This window comes from Camelus dromedarius, chromosome 14, assembly GCF_036321535.1.
Source record: "Camelus dromedarius isolate mCamDro1 chromosome 14, mCamDro1.pat, whole genome shotgun sequence".
Taxonomy (NCBI): domain Eukaryota; kingdom Metazoa; phylum Chordata; class Mammalia; order Artiodactyla; family Camelidae; genus Camelus; species Camelus dromedarius.
Window position 1 is genome coordinate 24,062,318 of NC_087449.1, and position 21,061 is coordinate 24,083,378.

The following is a 21,061-nucleotide window of genomic DNA, read 5'->3' on the forward strand; positions in this document are numbered from 1 at the left end:
ACCTGGGCCCAGAGCCGGCCTCCCCAGCGCTGCAGTGAGCTCAGCCTTTGCCCTCGTTCTCTATGGGGCAGGGTCTGCCCCTGGAAGCCTGGCCACTTCCTGGACCCGGGGAACAGCCCTGAACAGGAATCTGCTTCTCCGAGATGAAAGCTGAATGTCAAGAAGGAGGGGAAAAGTGAAATTTCAGGGTTGGGCCCCAGACAGTTCAAGCCCAACTTTCTCCCTGTAATCCTCACCACACCCCAAAGAAAACAGGCCTGACTCAGACCACGTCAATCCTGGGAGGCGGGGAAGCTTGGCTGTGAGCTTCTGGCCAGCCTCTCAGGGTTCCGTCTCCCGGCACTCCAGGGGCCACAAGTGTTGGGGTGTGTCTCTGGAAGCCACAGAGAAGGAAGGGTGGCCCGTACCCCTGCCCACACCCACAGCCACACGGCCCCACCACCTCCTCTTCCTCCCTTGAGCTATCAGCTCCCAACGCTGTAGCCAAGTGGAGTCAGGGAAAGCAGCTAAATTACAACCAGGGTTGAGGAGGACATTTTTGAAGCCGTTCCAGGGGCCACAGACCTGGGAGTACCTGCAGCTGATTCAACAGATGGGGAGACAGAATAGGGTCATGAAAAGGGAGGGAAATTCCACTTCCACCACATGGTAGCTGAAAACCTGGGGCAAATCACTTAAACTTCTGTTGGGCTTCAGTTGCCTCAGCTCTAACATGGGCACAGGGTGTCTCACTTGGAGGGTTACTGAAAAGCATCTACCCCAACATCTGAAACACCACAGGCGCTTGGAAAATTTGGATTCTAACAGCAGGTGTCTCCTTACGCAAGTCCTAAGGCACTTATCCCATCCAGCCTTCCATCCATGTGGGACATCAGCCCTCCAGCAGTCTCACAGGCAGCGGGGGGGGGGGGGGGGGGGGAGTGACTGTGGGCTTCTCACAGCATCTTACACTTCATGTGGCTCCATATGTGTTTCCTGGCTGACCGATACATCAGATACCAAGATCCCTGGGGTGGGGGGTGGGGGGCTGGACAGCAATGCCCAAAACTAACAGGGTCTCTGGCACCCAAGGCACATAGTGTCACCGTCTGATAAGTGAAATACAGGGGCGTCTGTATGCCTTTCTTCTACCTGATAGGAGTAGCTTGGAAGCAGCCAGTCAGTACAAGAGGCAATACGAAGCATCGGTAAGCCGTGTAGGACTAGAGGGACTAGAGCCCTTGCACAGGGGCAGGCCACCCTCTTCCATGCTGTGAGCATGGATGACTAGCTGAACCTCATCTGTGAAATGGGAAGATTCCAAGTAGCTAGCCCATAGCGCTATGGGGGGGCATCTAAAGAGCAGATGGAAAGCACTCAGGACTGTGCCTGGCGTAGGGCTGATGTTCAACAAGTTCTAGTCTTCATCTCATCACTGCTGAAGCTCAGTTCTGCTTGCTGGGCTGGGCTCTTTTGTTAAATGTCAACATTGGAAATCTCACCCCAGATAAAGACCCTGCCGTCTGGGATGGGGCGTCCACCCCAGGTGGGGGAGGGAGGGATGCAGAACTGGGCTGTCTCTCTGGAACGGTCCATATGGCACAGCAACTTTGCAGGAAGTGCCTTCCAAACCACAAAAGGCATTTCAAATATTAGTGTTAAAGTTTTTGTTTCTCCTATACTTTAAAATCGAGAAACAATACTGTAAACATAATCCTAGTTCCCACTTATTTGACAGCCTACCATGAATGAGATACTGTGCCCACGGCTTTTCACAGATGCACTTGCTTTGTGGTCTCAGTGACCCTACAAAGACAGAACCATTTTCATGCCCATTTTAAAGATAAGGAGAATGATATTCAAACGTCACTCAAGTTTTCAAGTAGGATTCAAACTCACATCTGTTACCTCCCAAGTCTATGCTTTAAACTACTAAGTTACACTCATGGGCCTGAATATAAATGTTCAAAGATGAATTAGATGCCAGTGGGCTCAAGATTCCAGCCAAATGCTAGTAATCCTGCTCTCAGATTCCGGGAGCTCGGCCTCTGTCCCCTCAACAGGCAGCGTGGCATCTCAGTACCACAAGGCACAAGGCAGTGCTTTGCTATTTAAGATCTCCTGAAAACTATCTTCCTTTCCTTGTACCAAGTTAACCATGTCAAGCTTAATTTATCCACCTTGGAAAGATCCAGGGCTCAGTTGACCCTGCAAAGATTTGAAATTATAGTTCTTGAGTCTAATTTTAAACCTAGCACAGAGAACTTTTTTTTTTTTCCTAGCTAGGACATCGAAACAAAATATAATACCCTCCCCTCTCAAAAAAAAAAAAAAAAAAAAAAAAGACATCAAGAAATGGTAGCTTATTTTGCTTTAATATCCCAAAATATCTGTGAATGGGAATATGTTGCAAAACAAGACGGAAATCTGTAGACAAGTACGTCTCACTCTGACGGAAGACCTGATTGGAGAGAAGGCACCAGAAACTGCGTTTTGCTGGATTCCATGTAAACAGTAAATGGGGGAGAAGGTTCACAAAGGAGAAAGGAACTTGCACTGTCATTTCAGGATTTCATTTAAGGATGAAAGCTGGCCTCACTCGCTGACGCTCAACCTCCATCTTACACTGTAGTGTAAACAGGACCTGGTGGCTGAGGAGACAGACAGCCACACGGCCGCAGTGCACAAGGACACGAAAAGAAACTGACGTGAGTGTAAGCCCCTGGGTCCTTTTTTTCTCTTTCCCACACGGCTCCTGCGGGCTTCTTAATTGGCAGTGCCTTGGAATCATGCCATTTGTCAACAATTGGTTAGTGGAAAAACTGAATCCTAAAAATGCCTGGGTGAACACACTTTGCTTCTGTCCATGCTCTTCAATCAGATGTCTCGGGGGGTCTTGGGGTGGAGGGACGTACCGCATGTGGCCTGTCTTCTTAGGTGATAACAGTGGGTGCAGTGCGCCCCGTCCTTTCCTGGAGTTGGGACACCTTCAGAGCAATGGAAATGAGGGGGGCCAACATGACCTGAGGGAGACACAAGAGAACAACCTTTGACATCACTTTCTCTAGACACAGATCCATAGCTCCAGCCCCTACCTGGCCTCTGAGCTCCAGAACCACATGTCTGATTGCCTATTCCGAAATCCTAAAGGCCCCTCAACTCTACAAGCCTAAAAGCAAAGACTAGGTTTCCCCCAAACCTAGTTCCAGTATTCCCTATTTCAGTGAATCGACACCATGGTCTGTCACATAAAGCAAAAGAACAAGTTACGTCTTGTCTCATGTCTCATTGTCTCTTGTCTCATAAGAGTCATTCCTGACACTTTCTCCTTTCATGTTCCCTTTGTCCAACCTACCAGCAGCCCAAGTGACTTCCTTCTGCATCACTCTCATGGGCACCAGTTCTCCCCATCCCAGTGCCATAGCTCTTGCTGAACCAAGTCCTCCCTCTTACCTGGAACAATAGTGTTTCCACATTCACTTCTGCATCCTCCAATTTTTCCCCACACTGTACCCAGAGAGATCTTTTCAAAATGCAACACCACCTCCCTCCCAGCTACCTCTCACTTAAGGAAAAAAGAAAAAAAAAAAAGAATTCTGCCGTTTCTTAAATAAATAAATATTTTAATATTAAAAAAAGAAAACTATGCATCTAGTTAAACTGCCCATTTTACAGATGAGGAAACTGAAACGCAAAGAAGTGAGGTGATTTGACCAAGTGATTCAAGGGCAGAGTCAAGAGTAGTACCTTTTCTATCACCCACTGTGCTTTCCCTCATCTAAATCTCCACCAACTCACTGTACCTGGAAGACAGTTGGAGAACCACTGCACAAGATGACTACACCACTTGCCATTCCCCTCAGGGCTCCAACAATCCCAACAAAGTGCTGAGACTGGGGTCCAGCGGCTGCAGAGTCGGGGAAGGCATGTCCCCAGCTGGAGCGGTGGTACACCTGGGTGTGTGGGCACCCTGCATCCTTCAGTGCCCTCCCATCTCCTGAGGGCTACATGAAATGTATCTACCATGTGCCAGGTATTCAGACAAAGAAACGTAATTTCCTTCCTCTTTTCCTCTTGCTCTATTATTATATGGGTCTACAACATAGACACTACTGCCTTTGATTTTAGTTTTAGGGATTTCTCAACACCGCAGGGGTCTGGCAATGACTAGTGCTGGTGCCTGGTCACTGAAAACACTTTAAAAGTGAAGCATCCTCTCGTTTCTCTCTTTTTGTAATAATAATAATAATTTAAAAAAAACCGTAAGAGTCACTTTCTCAAAAGCTAATCCTATATGCAGGCACAGTGTTCAGAATTTTGCATTCATTGTCTCCGTAAATCTCTATAACACTGCTGCAAGGTAAGTAGCCTTCTGCCATTTTACAGACAAAGAAACCAAGGCTCACAACATTGAAAAGACTTATCCAGGGACACACAGCTATTAAGTGGCAGGCACCAAATTTAAAATGAGATCTCTCTAACTCCAGAACAGATGCTCAAATGCATCATGCCAGAGGGTTCCAAAGGAGTTTCACAGGATTCTAATTAGGTGTTAGCAGGAAAAAGGTTTTATGGGAAAATAGGCCTGGTGAAGGCTATTTAAACAGGCGTCTTTACTGCAAGTCTTCTCAGAGCTCTAAGGTACAGTGTATGTTGTGACCTGCCAAGAAGGGGCTGTTGTACTGTAACACTTCCTAAGCTTGTTTTGGCTCTGGTCAGGGAGCAGCTCCCAAGATGAGAAACGCAGGTGGGGAAACCCTCCCCTCCAATTGGGTGGCCGTCCTCCAAGTTCTGTACCACCCTTGGCCTCCCAGGGTCCCTTCTCACTCTGACATACTTCTGGAGACTCTTTGGGTGGGGTTGGGAACCCAAACACAGGCTGCAAGTCCGAAGACTCCCCCATAAAGACCTTTCTTGCTGGGTCATGAAACAGTCCCTCCCTCCCTTCCCCTGAGCTCCGACCAAATCTAGAGCCAGTGTGTGTTCTGCCAGGGCAGGTGATCAGACCAAGCAAAGTGGCAAATAATCAGTGACAGGCCGGAACACCAGATCAGGGGCTGATTTAAAGATTAGTTATTTTGAATCTGCCACTTACTGGGCATGTGAACCTATTAACTACTGCGTAAACTTTCTGAGCCTCAGACTCCTTATCTGTAGTAGGGATATTAATAGATTAAATAACAGGTGAGAAAAATAATTCTCATTGGAGAATAAAATGAGTATGTCCATTGGGGTAATGGGTTTAGAGCAGAGCTTGGCAAACAGAAAGTGCTCATATCATTGTTAGCTATGACTGTTGTTCTGACCTGAAAGAGACAGGGAGGAAAGGAAGGAAAGGGAGCATTCGATCATTTGGGAGATGGATGGTGGAAGCACGATCATTCCCTCCAACAGAAAGAAGGAGCCAGGGCGCAGGGCGTGGACGTTACCTGGGGGTCCTGGGAGATCTTGGCGACGTCCTTCTCATAGCTGTCGATGTACAGGCGAACGGTGGCTCCCGCACTCCCGGTGCCACTCAGTCGAAAGATGATGCGAGAACCATCTGCAAAAATGAGCCGCAAGCCCTGGGAAAGATAACAGAGGTTTTTTTCCCTACATGCTGGAAGGGAGACTGAAGGCTGGCAAATTGTGAGGGGTCCATTTGGAGATCTAATTTCATCCATACCCAATCAGTCAGGGGGCTACAGCTGAGCCCCGTGAGTCTGACCTCAGTCAGCCTGTCACCAAATCCAGCCAGTGGGGGCTGAGCTTAAGGGGGAGAAGCGTTCCCAGGGTTGGGTGGGAGACTGGATCCTGGGGAGGCTGGCTGACACAAGACCTGCCCTCTCCACGCCATCTCCCTGTGATTTATGGATTAGCCATTCCAGTTCAAAGCTTAATAAACAAGTTAATATATAAATAAACTGCTAGATACAGAAATCTGATTTCCAGATCAGGAGGGAATCATGGAGAGAACGGGGTGAAACCAGAGCAGAGGAAGTTTCAGGCAGAAGAGAGGAAGAACACTGTAAAATGGGGAGATGGAGACTCAAAGAGAGAACAGGAGGCCATGTGCTCTAAATGGCAGAGGCCAGCTATTCCCACCTGCCAGGCAGGATCCAGTGGTCAGTCTCCACCAGCCTGGTGACTCAAAGCAGGGTCATGTGAGTGTAATGCCAAGCCCAGCCCCTAACTCTCTGCCCTCTCCCTTCCCTCTCTGGCTACATCTCTTCTCCTCAGTAACCTTGATTCAAGGAAGAAGGCTGGGGACTCTTGAGGTAGGAAGGCTAGGCAAATTATCTGAGGATCCTTCAGTTTTGATGAGTCTGTCAATTCTTCCATAAAAAGAAGAACTTTGCATAAAGCCAATGACCGACCAGAAGGAAAGATACTACCTCTCATCTGCTATCAGTCACCAGGCCCCTGGCAAAGGGCTGACCCAGCCTGCAGCCCTGGGTGCCTGGTGCCCAGTGAGGGAAACTCTAAGAGCTCTGTCCCCATCCAGACACAGCCTGGGTCTCGACTGTGATGTACTCCTATGCACTGCGATGTGAGGGTGGGATGCAAGTCATGTGCTACAGATAGTAACATCTAATGTTTCTAAGTCTGTGGGTCGCTTGTCTACTTTCTTCTTCTTGTTTTAGAAATTAGAACATGTATCACAGAAACGTCTGTGGTGATGCCACTCTCCTGCTGGCATTGTTACAACCTCTCAAGAGAAAAGGAGGAGTTTGAGATCTAAGACAGCAGCTCTCCATCTTTTTTAGGTTCTAGGGCTCTTTTCTGCACACACATTCAACAAGACATCTTGCAGAGAATTCTGCAGAATGTAAAAATCCTTCTGGAGTCTAGATGAAGCATCCCAGAATGAGGGCAAAGGGGTGTGCAAAGAACCAGGGCCAAAATCATTTTGCCTACAAGTATCTGTGCAAATCACGGGTGACTCAGCAGAAAGCCACTTGAGAAAACTGGGCAGCAAAGGAGAAATGACCAAGAGGCCTTTCTCTTTTTCTCTCTTAAGATTTTAGAGCTGAAGCTCTGAGGCCTCCCTCCCACATACACGTACGTCTGTTCCTACCTGATTTCTTGAAATGCTTCCGTCCACCGGATCACTGTATTCAAAGTTATCAATTTTCTCCACAGTGTAGACTTTGTCACCTGCCGAGAACTGTTTCCCCACGAAGGAGCGGTCAGAGATCAGGGCCTCCAAGTCCTTCATCATTTTGTTCGCACCCTCAGCTTCCACCTCTTCGTAATCATACCTGGAAGAAGTCACCACTCTGAGGCCCGCGGGCTAACATCAGATCACACCAGTGTGCATCTGCGCTCTCTCCATCGTTTGTTTGGTGCTCCCGCCAAACCGTCCAACTTCAGAAGAAGCTGGCAAAAGGACGGTCATTCTCCAGGGACGGAGCAGGCCAGGGATGAAAGGAAGGGTTTGGAGGGTTTCAGGAAAGGGCTAGGAGCTTCTGAATAAGCAGAAAACTACCACCTTTGCTCTTCTACAGAATAAAGGCTCTTAGAAGCCTCAAAGGCTTTTGAGAGATACTGTCTAACATTTAATCACCACATCCTGAGGACTAGAAACAAAAGCAATGTTATCTCTGGAGAACGGCTGCATAGAGGCCCACGTGACTCAGGCACTTCTCCTCCAAACTCCGGGAGCTTCTCTGGGATCCATGCTGGGAAGGCTCCCAGTCTGGGACCTGCCTGAGGCTGCTGAGAGTTTGGCTAAGGAGAGTTCCAGTCTCCACAGGAGCTTCCTTAAGTAAGGCCAAGTTTTCACTGACCAGGCGAAGGAGCCAAACCGTAACTCTTTACATCTTGAAATGCCTCCCTCCTCTCAGTGAGAGTGGATTCTGGCCCATGGCGTTCTGGGGTCACCCCGACAGAGGAGGCCCCGTGTGGATGCAACAGGGCCAAGAAAAAGAAAAGTGCACCACAAAGGAAATTCCACGACTATTTTTTTTTTCCTCCAAGAATGGTTCTTGACTTCTTTCTTATGAGGTTAAAGACTCTTAACAAGTGGCTTTTCTTGACCTAATGGTGCACACACACCCTCTTGAGAGAGTTATTTTTTAGAGGCTCAAGATAGAAGAGCCTATATTTATTTGTGATAGTGAAACAAATATGATATGTGCAAGATGACACCTCTGAGACATGAGAAATACCAAGGAATTAAGGCCAACTATTCTGGCTCCAGGATTCTATGAATTAAGGACATCAGTTCCCTTAATCCTGAAGTCAGCTCTTTCCTGCAGTTAAAATGATAAACAGCAAGAAATTACAACCAGGTGTTTGTGCTTTACATCTGTGACCTTTGGGTGTTGGAGGGAAATGTTCTATAAATTCTAGGCACAGAGGGGTATAATGGAAAGAATCTGGGCTTTGGAATGAGACAGAACGAGCTATGAACCCAGCCTTTATCAGGTAACTGTGCAACTCTGGGCAAGTTGCTTCATCTCTCAGAATCTCAGTTGCCTTATCAATACTGTTTTGAGGCGGATGTGAAACAATGCGTGCAGAAAGCACTTTTGTTAAGTAAATGGAGGGTGTAATGGAGTCTTAACTAAATGCAGGTTCTAAGACTTGATTTGTAATATTTGGTGAGTAGTCATTTGAAATTAATAAAAAATACGTTAAAACAGTTTTTAGATGGAGACTTCTAACTGATTCAAGAGTGACCCTTTCTCTGCACAAATCATCCTAACCTTACTCCACCCTGGCTGCTATTCACTTGTTAACCGATTCATTTCTCTATTCAAAGCCTGTTTACACAATGTCACTACGGATTAGGTATCCAGCGATCCCATGGAGCACAGAAACAGACATGGTCCTGCCTTCATGACACTCTAAGCTCTAGAGAGCTCCTGACTGCTGTTCTGAATTACTAGGTTTTTCTGGTTCTTAGAAAGTAGAGATTCTTGCCTTGGTTCCCAGGGCTACTGTGGGTACCGCGTGGCAGATATTACTTGTACCTTCCACAAAAGAACAACTTGAGGGAGGAAGACAGCAACAAAGTTGTCCAAAGTTGATGAAAGGATTCTGATTACAGAGGCCAAATTGCTTAAGGTTGAATTCTTCCTTGACTATCCAGAGATCACAGACCACTAGATCTGTGATGTTTTTAAAATTCTCTAGTCTAACTCACCTATTTTATAGAAAAAGCAGCTGAGGTCCAGTGAAATTGTACCTTTACATTTCTTCCAGATAAGTAGTTTATCTACTATCCCTCTTCTCATATTTCTTTTCCATGATTAGAATAGTGAGGTCCAAGGGAAAAAAATTGATAGTTTTTTTTTTTAACACTTACAAGGGGGGAAGCAAATTGGAATTGGTGAAAAGCACAATTAGAGAGAAATGTTAATGCTTCTTAAAAATAGAAATGCGCATGGTAAAGACAGGTTACTAACTATTCTAGGTATTCTGTCCACTGCCGAATCCCCAGGCACACAGTCGACACTTACTGAATCAATGAATGAAGTACTGACAACTACACAGCCTTTGGGGACCTATTTTAATGAGTCAGAAAAGTTGATTTAGACTAAGCATAATTGTTTCCGTAATTTCATAAAAAGTTTCCATACTTTCAGTGTCCCAGAGTTTATAAAACACTTTCAGACTCATATTTCATTTAATCCACTCAATAGCCGGACTGTTATTTCCACTTCTACAAATGAGAAAACTGAGTACAAGGAGAAGTTAAATGACTTCCCAGTCTACAAGGGAGCAGAAATAAAATGATAATCCCTTCTTCTGAATCCAAATCCAATGCTATTATCATGTCCACCGGATAGCTACATTAAAAGGCAGACAAAACATTTATTCTTTTGAATACGTTAACTAAAATTTTTAAGCCCTGTTCTTTATGGCTAACATAATAGCTGCCTTCATCTCGACCCTGACTGAATTATTTAAAAAATCCCTAATTGATAAAGGTTGAATGAACTGGGGTTTTATTATCACTTAAGACAGGAAAGAATTTGTATGCATAAGAATTCTCTCTGCCCACTTCCCCATGCTACCTCTGCATCCAGCCAGGCTGTAGCTTACCTGGTGAAGAAATTCCGGCCATACTTTTGCCAGTGATCTTTGAGAATGTCCTCCACACTCTGTTTGCGGGTGGCTAGGATGGATAGCCAAGCCAGGACAGCCCAGAGTCCGTCTTTCTCACGGATATGGTCAGAACCTGGTGGGGGGACAGCAAGCAATTGTGAGAACCAGGATTTCTCCAAAATACTTGGGGCTAAACTCAACAGTAAACATGATCCAACCACAAAAGTCCTAAAACTTTACTGAGGAACTTGAATACATGGAAGGAACCACGTGCTAAATAAAGCAACATACTACTGAAAAGAAGCTGTTGCTTCCCAAAGAAATTTAGAATTTTATGGCAAATGCCAATAAAAATGTCAGTTAAATAATTTGGTAGAACTTGGTATATCAATTATAAAACATGAATGTGAGTGGAAAAAACAAATCTTAAATTAATAAAAAACAGAACATGACCATTGTAAATTTTTAAAAATTAAAATCTTCTGGTAGCTGAATGGAACAAAAGAGAGCACCCACAAAGAAATCCAAACACATATGAGACTTGAAAAAGTGATAGAGGTGTCACTTTAGGGCTGTAGGAAAAGAATGGGTTACTTTTTAAATAGTATTTGGATAACTAGCTAAACAGTTAGAAAAAAATCAGTTTTCTTCCCTATAAAACACCATACCAAAAAGAATTCCATATGGATTATCCATTCAAATGTAAAAATTGAAAACCTTTAAATACTAGAAGATATATACAATTTTTTTAAAAATCTGAGATTTTTTTAAATACATGTAAATTCAGAATTCAAAAAGAAAAAAACTGTATTTGTCTACTTAAAAACTAGCATTTCTATCAGCAAAACTACTATAGATAAAATTAAAAGGCATTGGCAAACTAAAAAAACATTTGCAATATAAAGGAGATAATTTATTATGCTCAATATAGAAAAAGCTCTTATATATTAATAAGAAAAAAAAAGCAAAAAATAGAAAAACAGACCAGGGATATAAATAGGAAATTCACCAAAGAATAAATACAGGTGCCCAATTAACATTAATAGAAAGCTGGGATTGTATTTAAGAAGAGAAACTAACGTTAAAACCACAATAAAGACACTGCTACTTGTTTGACAAATGGCCACAGATTTAAAATGAGAACACCTAGATCAGGGGAGGTAAAAGGGAAATGGGATTCCAACAGACTGCTGCCGGTGACGTGCTGTCCTTCCAGAGAGCAACTTGGCAAAAAGCATGAAAGCCTTAAAAATGGACCTACTTGTGGATCCAGGAACTCCAATTTTAGGACATCATTCTTTAATCAAAAGGGGTTTGGTTAAATAGACTATGGCACTTCTGTCTCCTGCTAAGGTCCTTGCTAAAATCTTTACCAAAAATAACAAATTGGCTCCTTTGGATGTGCTTATTATATGCATGGAGACCCTCTTCTAAGAGCCTGATGTGGAACAGAACTCTCATCTTCTGCTTTTAACCCTGTTATTCTAAAAAAAAAAGCAGATGATATTGAGCTCTACTTTCCGAATTCTGAAGAGGACCTGACGCAATCCCTCTATAATGCTTTGTATATTTTCATGCCTTGAATTCATTATGTGCCCATCTGTCCTTCTTGACTTCCCACTTGGTCTTATTCTCCTTAGAACTGTCAGAGTATCTAGCACAATGCTGGCTAGGAGGCATGAGGTAAGTTTGTTTCCTTCCCTTCTTCATCCTTTTAGACCCAGCTCAAATGTCCTCCCCTAGCTGAGACTAGCTGACCGCTTCCCTAGACAGTTATGAGCTACTCTCCCTCCTCTTACAGTGACCTGCTCAAAAAGCTTCGTGCAGCACCATGCTCCTTGTGCCTCAATCATCCATTTATGAGCCTTTAGCCCCACTAACCATGTATTTCTTGGAGGCATCTCTTATTTATCCTTGTAACTAAGTCTGGTGACTGGCATAGCACATGGAATATATTAAATAACTAATTGTGAAGGAGTGCAGGAATTAATTAATAAATTAATTAATCTACTCCAACATCTTTTTCTCTTTTTGGCTCATAAAAATACACAACTTTTTGTCCCCCAGAAGAGTCTCAGTAAGACATCACTTTTAGAAGCAGCAATTCTCAAAACCTGGATGCTGGCAGAACTAGAGATATTAGGCAATACTTTTCGCACTTTATGTAACAGATTTTAGAAATGTTTGCCTAATTTTATTAGCTATGGACTTTTATTTGCCTTTACTGCTATTTCAAGGAACAGAAAGTTAGCCCTCTGGCTCCTACAGCTTTTGCAAATGATATGTTTTGGCAACAGTTCACTCTGAGCAGTAAGATTCTGGCAGCTTCCCCAATATATTGAGAATTCATGACCAAAGTATACAGCTTGGAATTTTTTTCTGTGAGCCCCTGGGGTTTTTTTTCCCATCCTTCCTCCCTTTTTCTTTTCCTTTTCTTGCAAGGGGTGGGGTGCCAGACCAAAAATATAGGGGGCAGTGTTCCTTTGTTATGTAGAAATGAAAATAAAATCTAAAAATTTTACCCAACTCTGACCAAGTTACTTGGAGATAACTAAGTCACACACCTTATATTATAAACCAAGCATCAGCCTTGAATAATGTAAATATTCTATTCCATTTACACGATCCCTAGCCTCTGAAAATTTTGACTAGTCTCACTAATCACCTTAAATGTATCAAAACTCTACGTAACTCTGACAATACTCAGAAAATCTGGGTAAATTTCATTTTCTTTAGGGTTCTGATGAATGAAGACGAGTTACTAATGAAAAAAAGGCAATGATATGTGAATGTATTTCTTAACCTGCTCTTATTTCTGCAGTTGCGGCAACTATGGTTCAATGGAAACGCTTTATACTTAAGAGTCAGAAACTTGAATCTGAAACTTATAAGCTGTTTGAATTTGGACAAGTCACTTAACTTTTCTAAGCTTCAGTTTCTTCAGCTCTATAATGGGGATAATGCAATTTTAGGACTACTATGATAGAGAGTGGAAATATTTTATAAACTGTTGAGTACCATATAAATGCAAGATACCATTATAAGGGAAAATAAAAAAAAACTTTTAGGGAAAATTAGTGCTTTCCACTACCTCTTTAAGCTTTCAAAAATAACACTGCTTAACTATACATATTAGGGAAGAAAATGGAATATAACCCAATATGCTCTTTTTTCTTCTGGGCAGTGGGATTACTGTGCTTTTTTTTCTTCTTTCTTATCTAATTTTTCTATTAAGAATGTGAATTACTGGTACCATTTTTTAATTTAAAAAAAGCAGCAGCCAGGCCCATGTAACTGCAGGGAAAGGGAAACACCATCAGCAGGCACCACTCACCCTGGCTGCGTGCAGGCCTCTTCACACTTGCTCCAGCTCGCGGACCGCGTGCATGGGGATTCTGCCCTTTCAGCATCTTCAAGCACCTGTCACTTTACTTCGGCCTAATCAGCACCTTGTGATACGTGTAAACTCTGCTCAGTCAGGGCACGCTCTGGTTCTCAGCCAAGAAAAATGTCAACCCCTAATGAGGGAGCCAAGAGCCAACGGTTTAGGGATTAGGTTCCATTTACCGGTGTGGGCATCTCGGGGGTGCCCGGGCTCCTGCCCCTGCCAGGCAAGGCCTGTGCATGGGATGCGGCAGCTGAAAAAGAGCTTCACAGAGTTCTGTGAAAACCCGGGCATCTGTCTCTCTGTCTCTCTCTTTCTCTGACCATCTCTATCTCTCCTTCAATCTCCTAAACATGCTGTTCTCTCTGCCTGGAAATTCCCCTCCACAAATACTGATCAGCCTGGCTAACAGCTCCTGCAGTTACTTTCACCTTCCTCCTTATCTGGGATGCCTTCCTTGTTGCCCTCTGTGCTCATCCGTAGTCTGTCGCACCTCGCCCGTTACCCGTCCTACACTATGAATTGTATCCCCAGCTATTTCTGGCATGCAGTCAGCTCTCAATAAAGGTTTGCCCAAAGAATGGTCAGACCCCAGATGACTGGCTGGGAGGTTCAGTAGACCAGCTCTGTCCACAGTGCAGTCCTCTTTGCTTCCACTGCACAAGACTTCCCTCTGAAAGGGCCAGTAAGCTCCTTAGAAAAATCTTTTCCAGACCACTCCAGTCCTCAAGGGGGCTCTCCCTCAGCAACCCCTGGACTTTCCATTTAGCAATTAATCCTGCACGGCCTCATGACTGCCCCTGGAACTTTGTTCCCTTTAGGGGAAAGTGGTAAGCACCTGATAGGCAGGAAATGTGTCTTAACCCAAACTCCATTTTATACTCAGCAAAGTTGAATCAGTGCCTAGCAGGTTCCAAGTATACGAGAAAATACTAAGGTGAATAATATGTATTCTCTGACCTCACAGATGAGCACAGACACACAGGTGAGGGAGACAGACGTGCAGGTAACAGTTTAACTGAGTTTGTTATAATTAGGGTCTCAGTTCTGTTGGGATATTCCGTCTGGGAAATCTCTGGAGATAGGATGCTACCCTTGTGGGGGCGGGGGAGCTTTACCTACAGGAAAAAGTACTCAAGAGGTATGTAAACTAGAACAGAGAACTAGATGGACAATCTAATCCCCTGTACCACAGAACCAGGCTAGGCACGCTGAATACACAGCTCCCAGAGCATCCTCTACTTCTTCTGTCACTTTGTACACTTGTAATTACCTGGCCAGGGTCTGACTTCCTTCCCCAGGGACAGCCTCCACGGAGCCCTCCACAAGAGGGCCATGCTTACCTCTGTGTCCCCAGAGCCTAGCCCAGTACCTAGGATACAGTCAAAGCTCAATAAACATTTGAGGAATGAGTTGATGAAATGAAGTACAAACATGAAGGCCTTTTCATAACAACTTAAAAGAAAACTGCAAAGCATGAATGCTACACTTCTTCAAGGTATCATTCCTGTATGAGGCACCATCACTGGAGCCTTTTAGAGATGGGATGAGGAAAAAAATGTATTGTTAATCTCTGGACCTGGCCACATCAGAATTTACTGATACATTTCCATATGATACCAAGTTAATCCTCAACCTAGTTTCCTATCCCTCTTTCCCAAGCCCCTCTTTTTCCCGAGGAGGAGTTTCAAAAGCTGTGACATTATATTCTGTTCAGTGACTTCACTTCCTATTTCTTTCCCAATTTCCCAACAAGTTCAAGGTGGGACAGAACTGAGAGCTTTTCCCTCCCCAATCATGTATAGGCACACACATCATCATCCACAGTTAGGCGGAAAAATAACTGCACCATGAGATAAATGAAAAACAACAGGTTCCCCCTGTCTGGCTCTGGGGCCCTAACAAAACACCTTTATCCCTGGTGCTTGTAATGCTGATGTCTGAGGAAGCATTGTAGCCTTGGTGGTTACAGTAATCACGTGAGACAGCTGCTGTTTCTCCACCATGAACAGACTGATGTACACTTAGTAAGGGTAATATTACGGTTGTGCTTTTAAATGTCAGTGGCTTGTTTTATTTGATGAGCCAGTTCTCCTGACGTCTGACTCCTCTGTACCTCTGCAAGCAAACTGCTCCCTTTCTTTTATAGAAACTCATCTCACAAAGACCTGGGGGCCTCAACTCTGGACTATGGAGCGGGAGTGGTGCTGAGTCCCCACAAGGATCCCAGACTGCTGCCCGAGGTGAGGTGGGCATTCTCCATCAAGGTCGTGTCTAAGCAGAAGAGCACTGACTGGTCCCTTACAATTCCTGCAACACGCAGGAAATTATGTCGGATAACTGTTGAAGCCCTTTCCTTTCCAACACCAGGATTCTGTCTGTCTGAATTGAGGGTGCCAAGTGAAAAGCATGTTCTCTCATTCATTCAACAAGCGTTTGCTGAACACCTAATCTATTCTGGGATTTATCGGAGGCTCTGGGTGTATGGTGAACAAGAGAGATGTGACTCCTGTCCTCATGGAGCTTAAAGTCTAGTATTACGAACAGACATAAATCAAGTAATCATAAATAACTGTAAAATTACAGCTGTAATACATGCAAGGAAGAAGTGGGCAGTGCCATGAAGGCCAAAAATAAGGGGCTCTGATCCACCCCGGCAGGTTAGGGAGGCTCTCCTGAGAAACTGCCTCTGCTCTCACCTGGAAAAATACATAAATAAATGACCCAGTATTCAATTAAGCTCTAGAATTCAAATATCTCAGAGCCTGTAGAATCACTAATGTCTGCCCTGAGAAATTCTGTAAAGGAATTGTTGGAAGCATTTGCCAAGAAGGGACATAGTAGGTGGAAATTAACTCCTCTATATTAAGGAGATCAGAAATTCAGTTAAATAAATTCAGTGGCACTCACTCACAGCAGTGGATACCCATGGCTGTGCAGCCTGGTTTTTTAAATGTTTATCTCCAGAAATATTATAGAACAATTGTTTTTTTTTTTCAAAGAGAGAGAGAATGAGTTTGTGGATTATTTCATACTGAATTCTCTCTTTGGATATGAAAGATATCAAGCGGAACATAAAGCCATGGTTGGCACATAGTATTTGTTGAAAGAGTTAATAAATAAATAAGCAAGAACAAACTTTAACAGGAATAATTTAAGGTCTAATACTTGGGTTCAAAGAAATCAATTCCACAAATGTAATATGAGGACTTTTCTTGGCAAATGCTCCTGAGCAAAAATTTAAAGGGGTTTAACTGTCTACAACATTACATGGGCTAAACAGTATTATGAAATATCCTAAAGGCTATCATAAACGCAAGTTACAACAAGACAAGTACAGGGTCCAGTGCTCTAGAAACAGTTGTTCCACTCTGCTCTCTACACGTCAGGTCAACCCTAAGGATTTGGGCTCAGTTCTGGACATGACCTTCTAAGAGGGCATTGGTGCATGGGGCGCATCTAGAAGCTGGTGCTGGGTGTATGAACGATGTGGTGAGGAATGACTGCAGGACTAGGAATGGGTGGCCTGTAGAAGAGAGGACCTGAGATCTGTCCTCTGGTGTCTAAAGGCCTGTCATGTGAGGAAGAAGCAGCTTGTGCTGTCCTGCCTTCAGGCCTGTCCCCAGCCAGCCAGCACCTAGATGGCTACTTGGCTCTAGGACTCTGAGCCACCTTGCCCAGGGCTACCCACATGGGTCTGTGGGGCAAAATGTTACTAGATGTACCGTCAAAAAGAGATACTGCATTCAACTCTATTTAGGTAAAACTGTACAAACATGATTCCTTATAGCAGAATGGTTTGGAACCTTCAAATGCTAATATCATTGTGAATATCCACATTGTGAATATAAGACAGTCTTCACTCAACTCAGAACACTTTCATGTAACTAGTATCCTTCTGCACACCCAAACGCCCTGGGAATCCTTGCTCTAGACTTTTCCCTTTTCACTAGTCTCAGCACTGAAATAGGTACATGGGGTCAGGAAACCAAAGGTCTAGACATGGTACCTGCCTTCAAAGACAGCTTCATCCATAAGGAGGAATGAGTGATACCAAGCCTGCACTGGAAAACACTTGGGGGATTTCATGGGAGAAGACCACCTCACAGGTCCATTGGGTGTTTATCTAGTGCCCCGTGGGGCAACATGCACCATCCATTTACAAGGTAGGAAAGGACTGAGCAGTGGCCTTGTTATCTCTGACTGAAGACCTAGAACCTTGAGAAATCATGTAGCCTTCTTTGTAAACATTGTTAAACCCCCAAACTCATCCATCTTTTGTAATACCCTCTAATTCCATCGAGCCAATTTATTACCAAGAAGCACTGCCACTCCCTCAAGGATATTAAATTACTTAGGTATTTTGTCAACAGGTGTCTCAAATTTACCAGCTCATTTTACCCACCCTACCCTAGGACTTGCAGGAAAAGAAGTGAAATCAGTATTCTGTTCTGTTTAACCTAGCATGAATTGCAACTCAGTGGCAAGGCTGATAGAATGCTAGGTTTTGATCTCTTCTTTGCTAAAGGATGGAAGACTAGTATTGAAGGATCAAAAAGGTTGGTCCTTGTACTTCAAAATATTGGGTAGAGACAACAGGAGGAGAGGAAATAGAGCCACTGAAGTACCTTGCAACCTGACTGGAGACAACATGTGAGAAAGGGCCACACACCTGAATGAATGTTTAGAAAAGAGAGACTGGTGTAAGATGGGGTCATTGGGAAGGTCACTGAGGTGGGACTTCGGGTCAATCCTGAACAGGAACAGAAGAGGAGGCAAGTGGGGTCTAAGGGTCTTGGGACATCCCCCAAAGCACACCACGTTCTACTCTTTCATCATACCACAATTTACATACAGATCCTCAGGGTCAAGGACGTATTTTCAGTTTCTTGATCACCTAGCAACTTAGTTTGACCCTAATGGTCTCCCTCCACTCACCCTTAATAAATCACAACTGGCCGCTACAACAAACTTGCACCTATTAAGGACAAAGATTTAATGCTGTGCTGAAACCTTCTCTTAAATAAAAACGAAAAATTGACTCACTCCACCGTATTTCTTCCTAGAAATGAAAACATTTATAAAGGTTTCCTTGGCCACCAAGGAAAGAAAAATATGTTTATCGCTCTGTTTAATCCCCACAGATTCAGTGAGCATGCTGCTGAGAAGGCCCCCAAACTTCCTGTCTCAGGAAATGTGATCCTCTGGAAGTAAAATTAGCCCTCCCTGGCCGAACATGCTCGCTGCTTTTCAGATGTGTACACTTCATCAGGGTTGTTATAAATAAGCTGTATCTTGACTTAGGACACAGCAGCTACCGTTGCTATTTCAGTGCTGCCTTAGAGGCTAAGCTTTCACTGCAGGCAGCGTTTACAGGAGAGAAAACGGCGGCACAGGCTTGCACACTTACCGGTCCCGAAGCTCTCCTCCCCACAAAGGGACAGCTTGCTTGCATCCATCAAATTCCCAAAAAACTTCCAGCCAGTTGGGGTCTCATACAAAGCGATCTTTGTGGCATTAGCCACCCTTCAAAGGCATGAAATCAAAGTTACATCACAGCAGGACTGCGAGCGTAGCCATGTGATGCATGGAAAATAGCAACCGTTATTGTAATCAAGGGTCCCATTTAGCATCGCTCAGAGGTACACATAATTCTCAGATGGGTGGAAAATCATACAAGAAAACTTGTGCACAATGGGCTATTCTGTGTGGAGTCAGAGGAGCGGGGAGAAGAGGAAGAAGAAAGAATTCAGGTCACAGAGTTTAATATTTTAGAAGAAGCAACAGTGGCAAAATGGGCAAGGCTGTTTGGGGGCTATTTAAACCCGAGTGTTTTGGATACAGACAGCATCTCTCGCCATTCCATAACGGACAAAAGAGTGATGTTCTGACGTGCCTGTAAGCACAGAGTCATAGAATACGGGGTCTAGGAGGTCAGTAGTTTACAGAGAAGGAAACAGGACCCAGAATGTTATGTGATCAGTCCAAGGTCGCACGGCCAGGAAGACCCACTGCCTGCTGTTCAGCCGCCCAGCCAATGCTCCTTTCGTTTCCCCAGAAGGCCCTGCCAGGACAGAGCCCAGTGGGGTCTCTCATTTGCACCAGCTACATCCACATGGATCCATGGTACCCGTCCCCTCCAACACATCTTTCACTTCTCCCTGTTTGTCCTTACACTATTTGAAACCTTGAAGGGACTTTTTTAAAGATCCTCTTCCCTTTGAACAAGAAGAGTTACCTACATGTCATTCACTCTTTCAGTGAGATGTGCTTTCTAAGATGTTGGTCTTATTGCTAGCAAAACGATATCATGTTTCAATTCTAATATTTAAGGAAAATTAAATCTATGATTTTAAAAACTGAAAATACAATAAATTTTTTTCTGGGCAATGAGGTACTTTCCATTGTGATTCTTTATGTGGATTATCCATTTTTCCAAAAATTGGGAGTTAAACTATCCTTGCGTTACACAGAAGGTAGTTCAGGACCTGATAGATCTAATGTACGATGGTGCAGCCACAAACCAGCTCACGACTTCAGATGGAAGGTGTGGAGGCAGAAGTCCCAGGTTCTAATTCTAGATTCTAATTCTAATTCTAATTCTAGCTGTGGGGTCCTGGACAGAACTGCCAGCCATTCTTTCGGTTTCCTCTTCTTTAAAATAAGGACTTCTATGAAGATCAGTTGAGATGGTGAATGTGAAAAAGCACTGTGCCAGCTACAAACTACTATGTGAATATTAGCCATTACTTTCTTGTTAGCTGAAGTAAAGTCAGCATTAGTTCTGTAAAACACACACTCACACGTACACACACACACCCAAAACAGGAAATCAATGCACGGTCCAGTGGTTGGGAGCAAAGGTTCTGGGCTCAACTTCTGCTTGCCATTTACTTAGCTGAGTGACCCCAGGCAAATCAGTTAATGTCTTTGTCCTTTTGTTTTCCCACCCTGTAATGCAGGGTTATATACAGCATTTACTTCCTGGAGCTGGCCTGAGAATTAAGTGACTTATAACATATCAAGTGCTAGCATAAGGTCATTCAATAAATACTAGTTATTATTAAAACAGCCTGGATACATACATTCGCCTGTTTTTATTCATTCACTTGTTCTTTATCCTTTCATCCAGGAAACCTTTATTGGACACCTAACACGATCTAGTTAATATTCTCCCTGGTTTGTCCTCATTTGGGACATATTTTTTCATTGTTTTAATGTGATCTGATAGGCTATCCTAAAGCTTTTGCAAATGAGATAATATTCAATAAATAAATCAATAAGCAACTCAGAGATATTAACTGTTTACTGTCCCTGGGTCCCTTCTTTCTCAAAAACTGAATGTATTTTTTTAAAACTATTTTAATTTCTATATTTCACATTTTAGATAAGTGAACATTTACTATGTTTGTGTCTGTGTGGACATCGGATGGGGGCTGAATGATGAGTGGTTTTTGAAAGTTCTGTCTGAACACTGACCTTACATCAGACTGCTCCTTCACCCAAACTCTGGGCACACTGCTGAAGAAAAGGGGGTCTCTAGAATGATGTCTTGACTACAACAAAAATGCCATCCACTCATTTATTCATTAACATTGCATCAATCATTTTTCAAAATGATGTGTGTGTGTCCTATTATATGCCAGGCACACTATGGTCAGG

The 21,061-nt window shown here is 43.7% G+C and overlaps 1 protein-coding gene across 2 annotated transcripts in view; it reads right to left on the reverse strand.

Moving 5' to 3' along the window:
• Positions 1-2,335: 2,335 nt before the first annotated feature.
• PGM1 (phosphoglucomutase 1) overlaps positions 2,336-21,061 on the reverse strand; it is a 46,690-nt gene continuing 27,964 nt past the window's right edge. For both annotated transcript variants that reach the window (XM_031465296.2, XM_031465294.1), the window contains exons 7-11: positions 18,810-18,925; positions 10,012-10,147; positions 7,037-7,220; positions 5,409-5,543; positions 2,336-3,002 (exon numbers count right to left, since the gene is read on the reverse strand). In XM_031465296.2, coding sequence (XP_031321156.1) covers positions 2,913-3,002; positions 5,409-5,543; positions 7,037-7,220; positions 10,012-10,147; positions 18,810-18,925 — 661 coding nt within the window. In that variant the 3' untranslated portion in view covers positions 2,336-2,912. The remainder of the gene's footprint in view (positions 3,003-5,408; positions 5,544-7,036; positions 7,221-10,011; positions 10,148-18,809; positions 18,926-21,061) is intronic.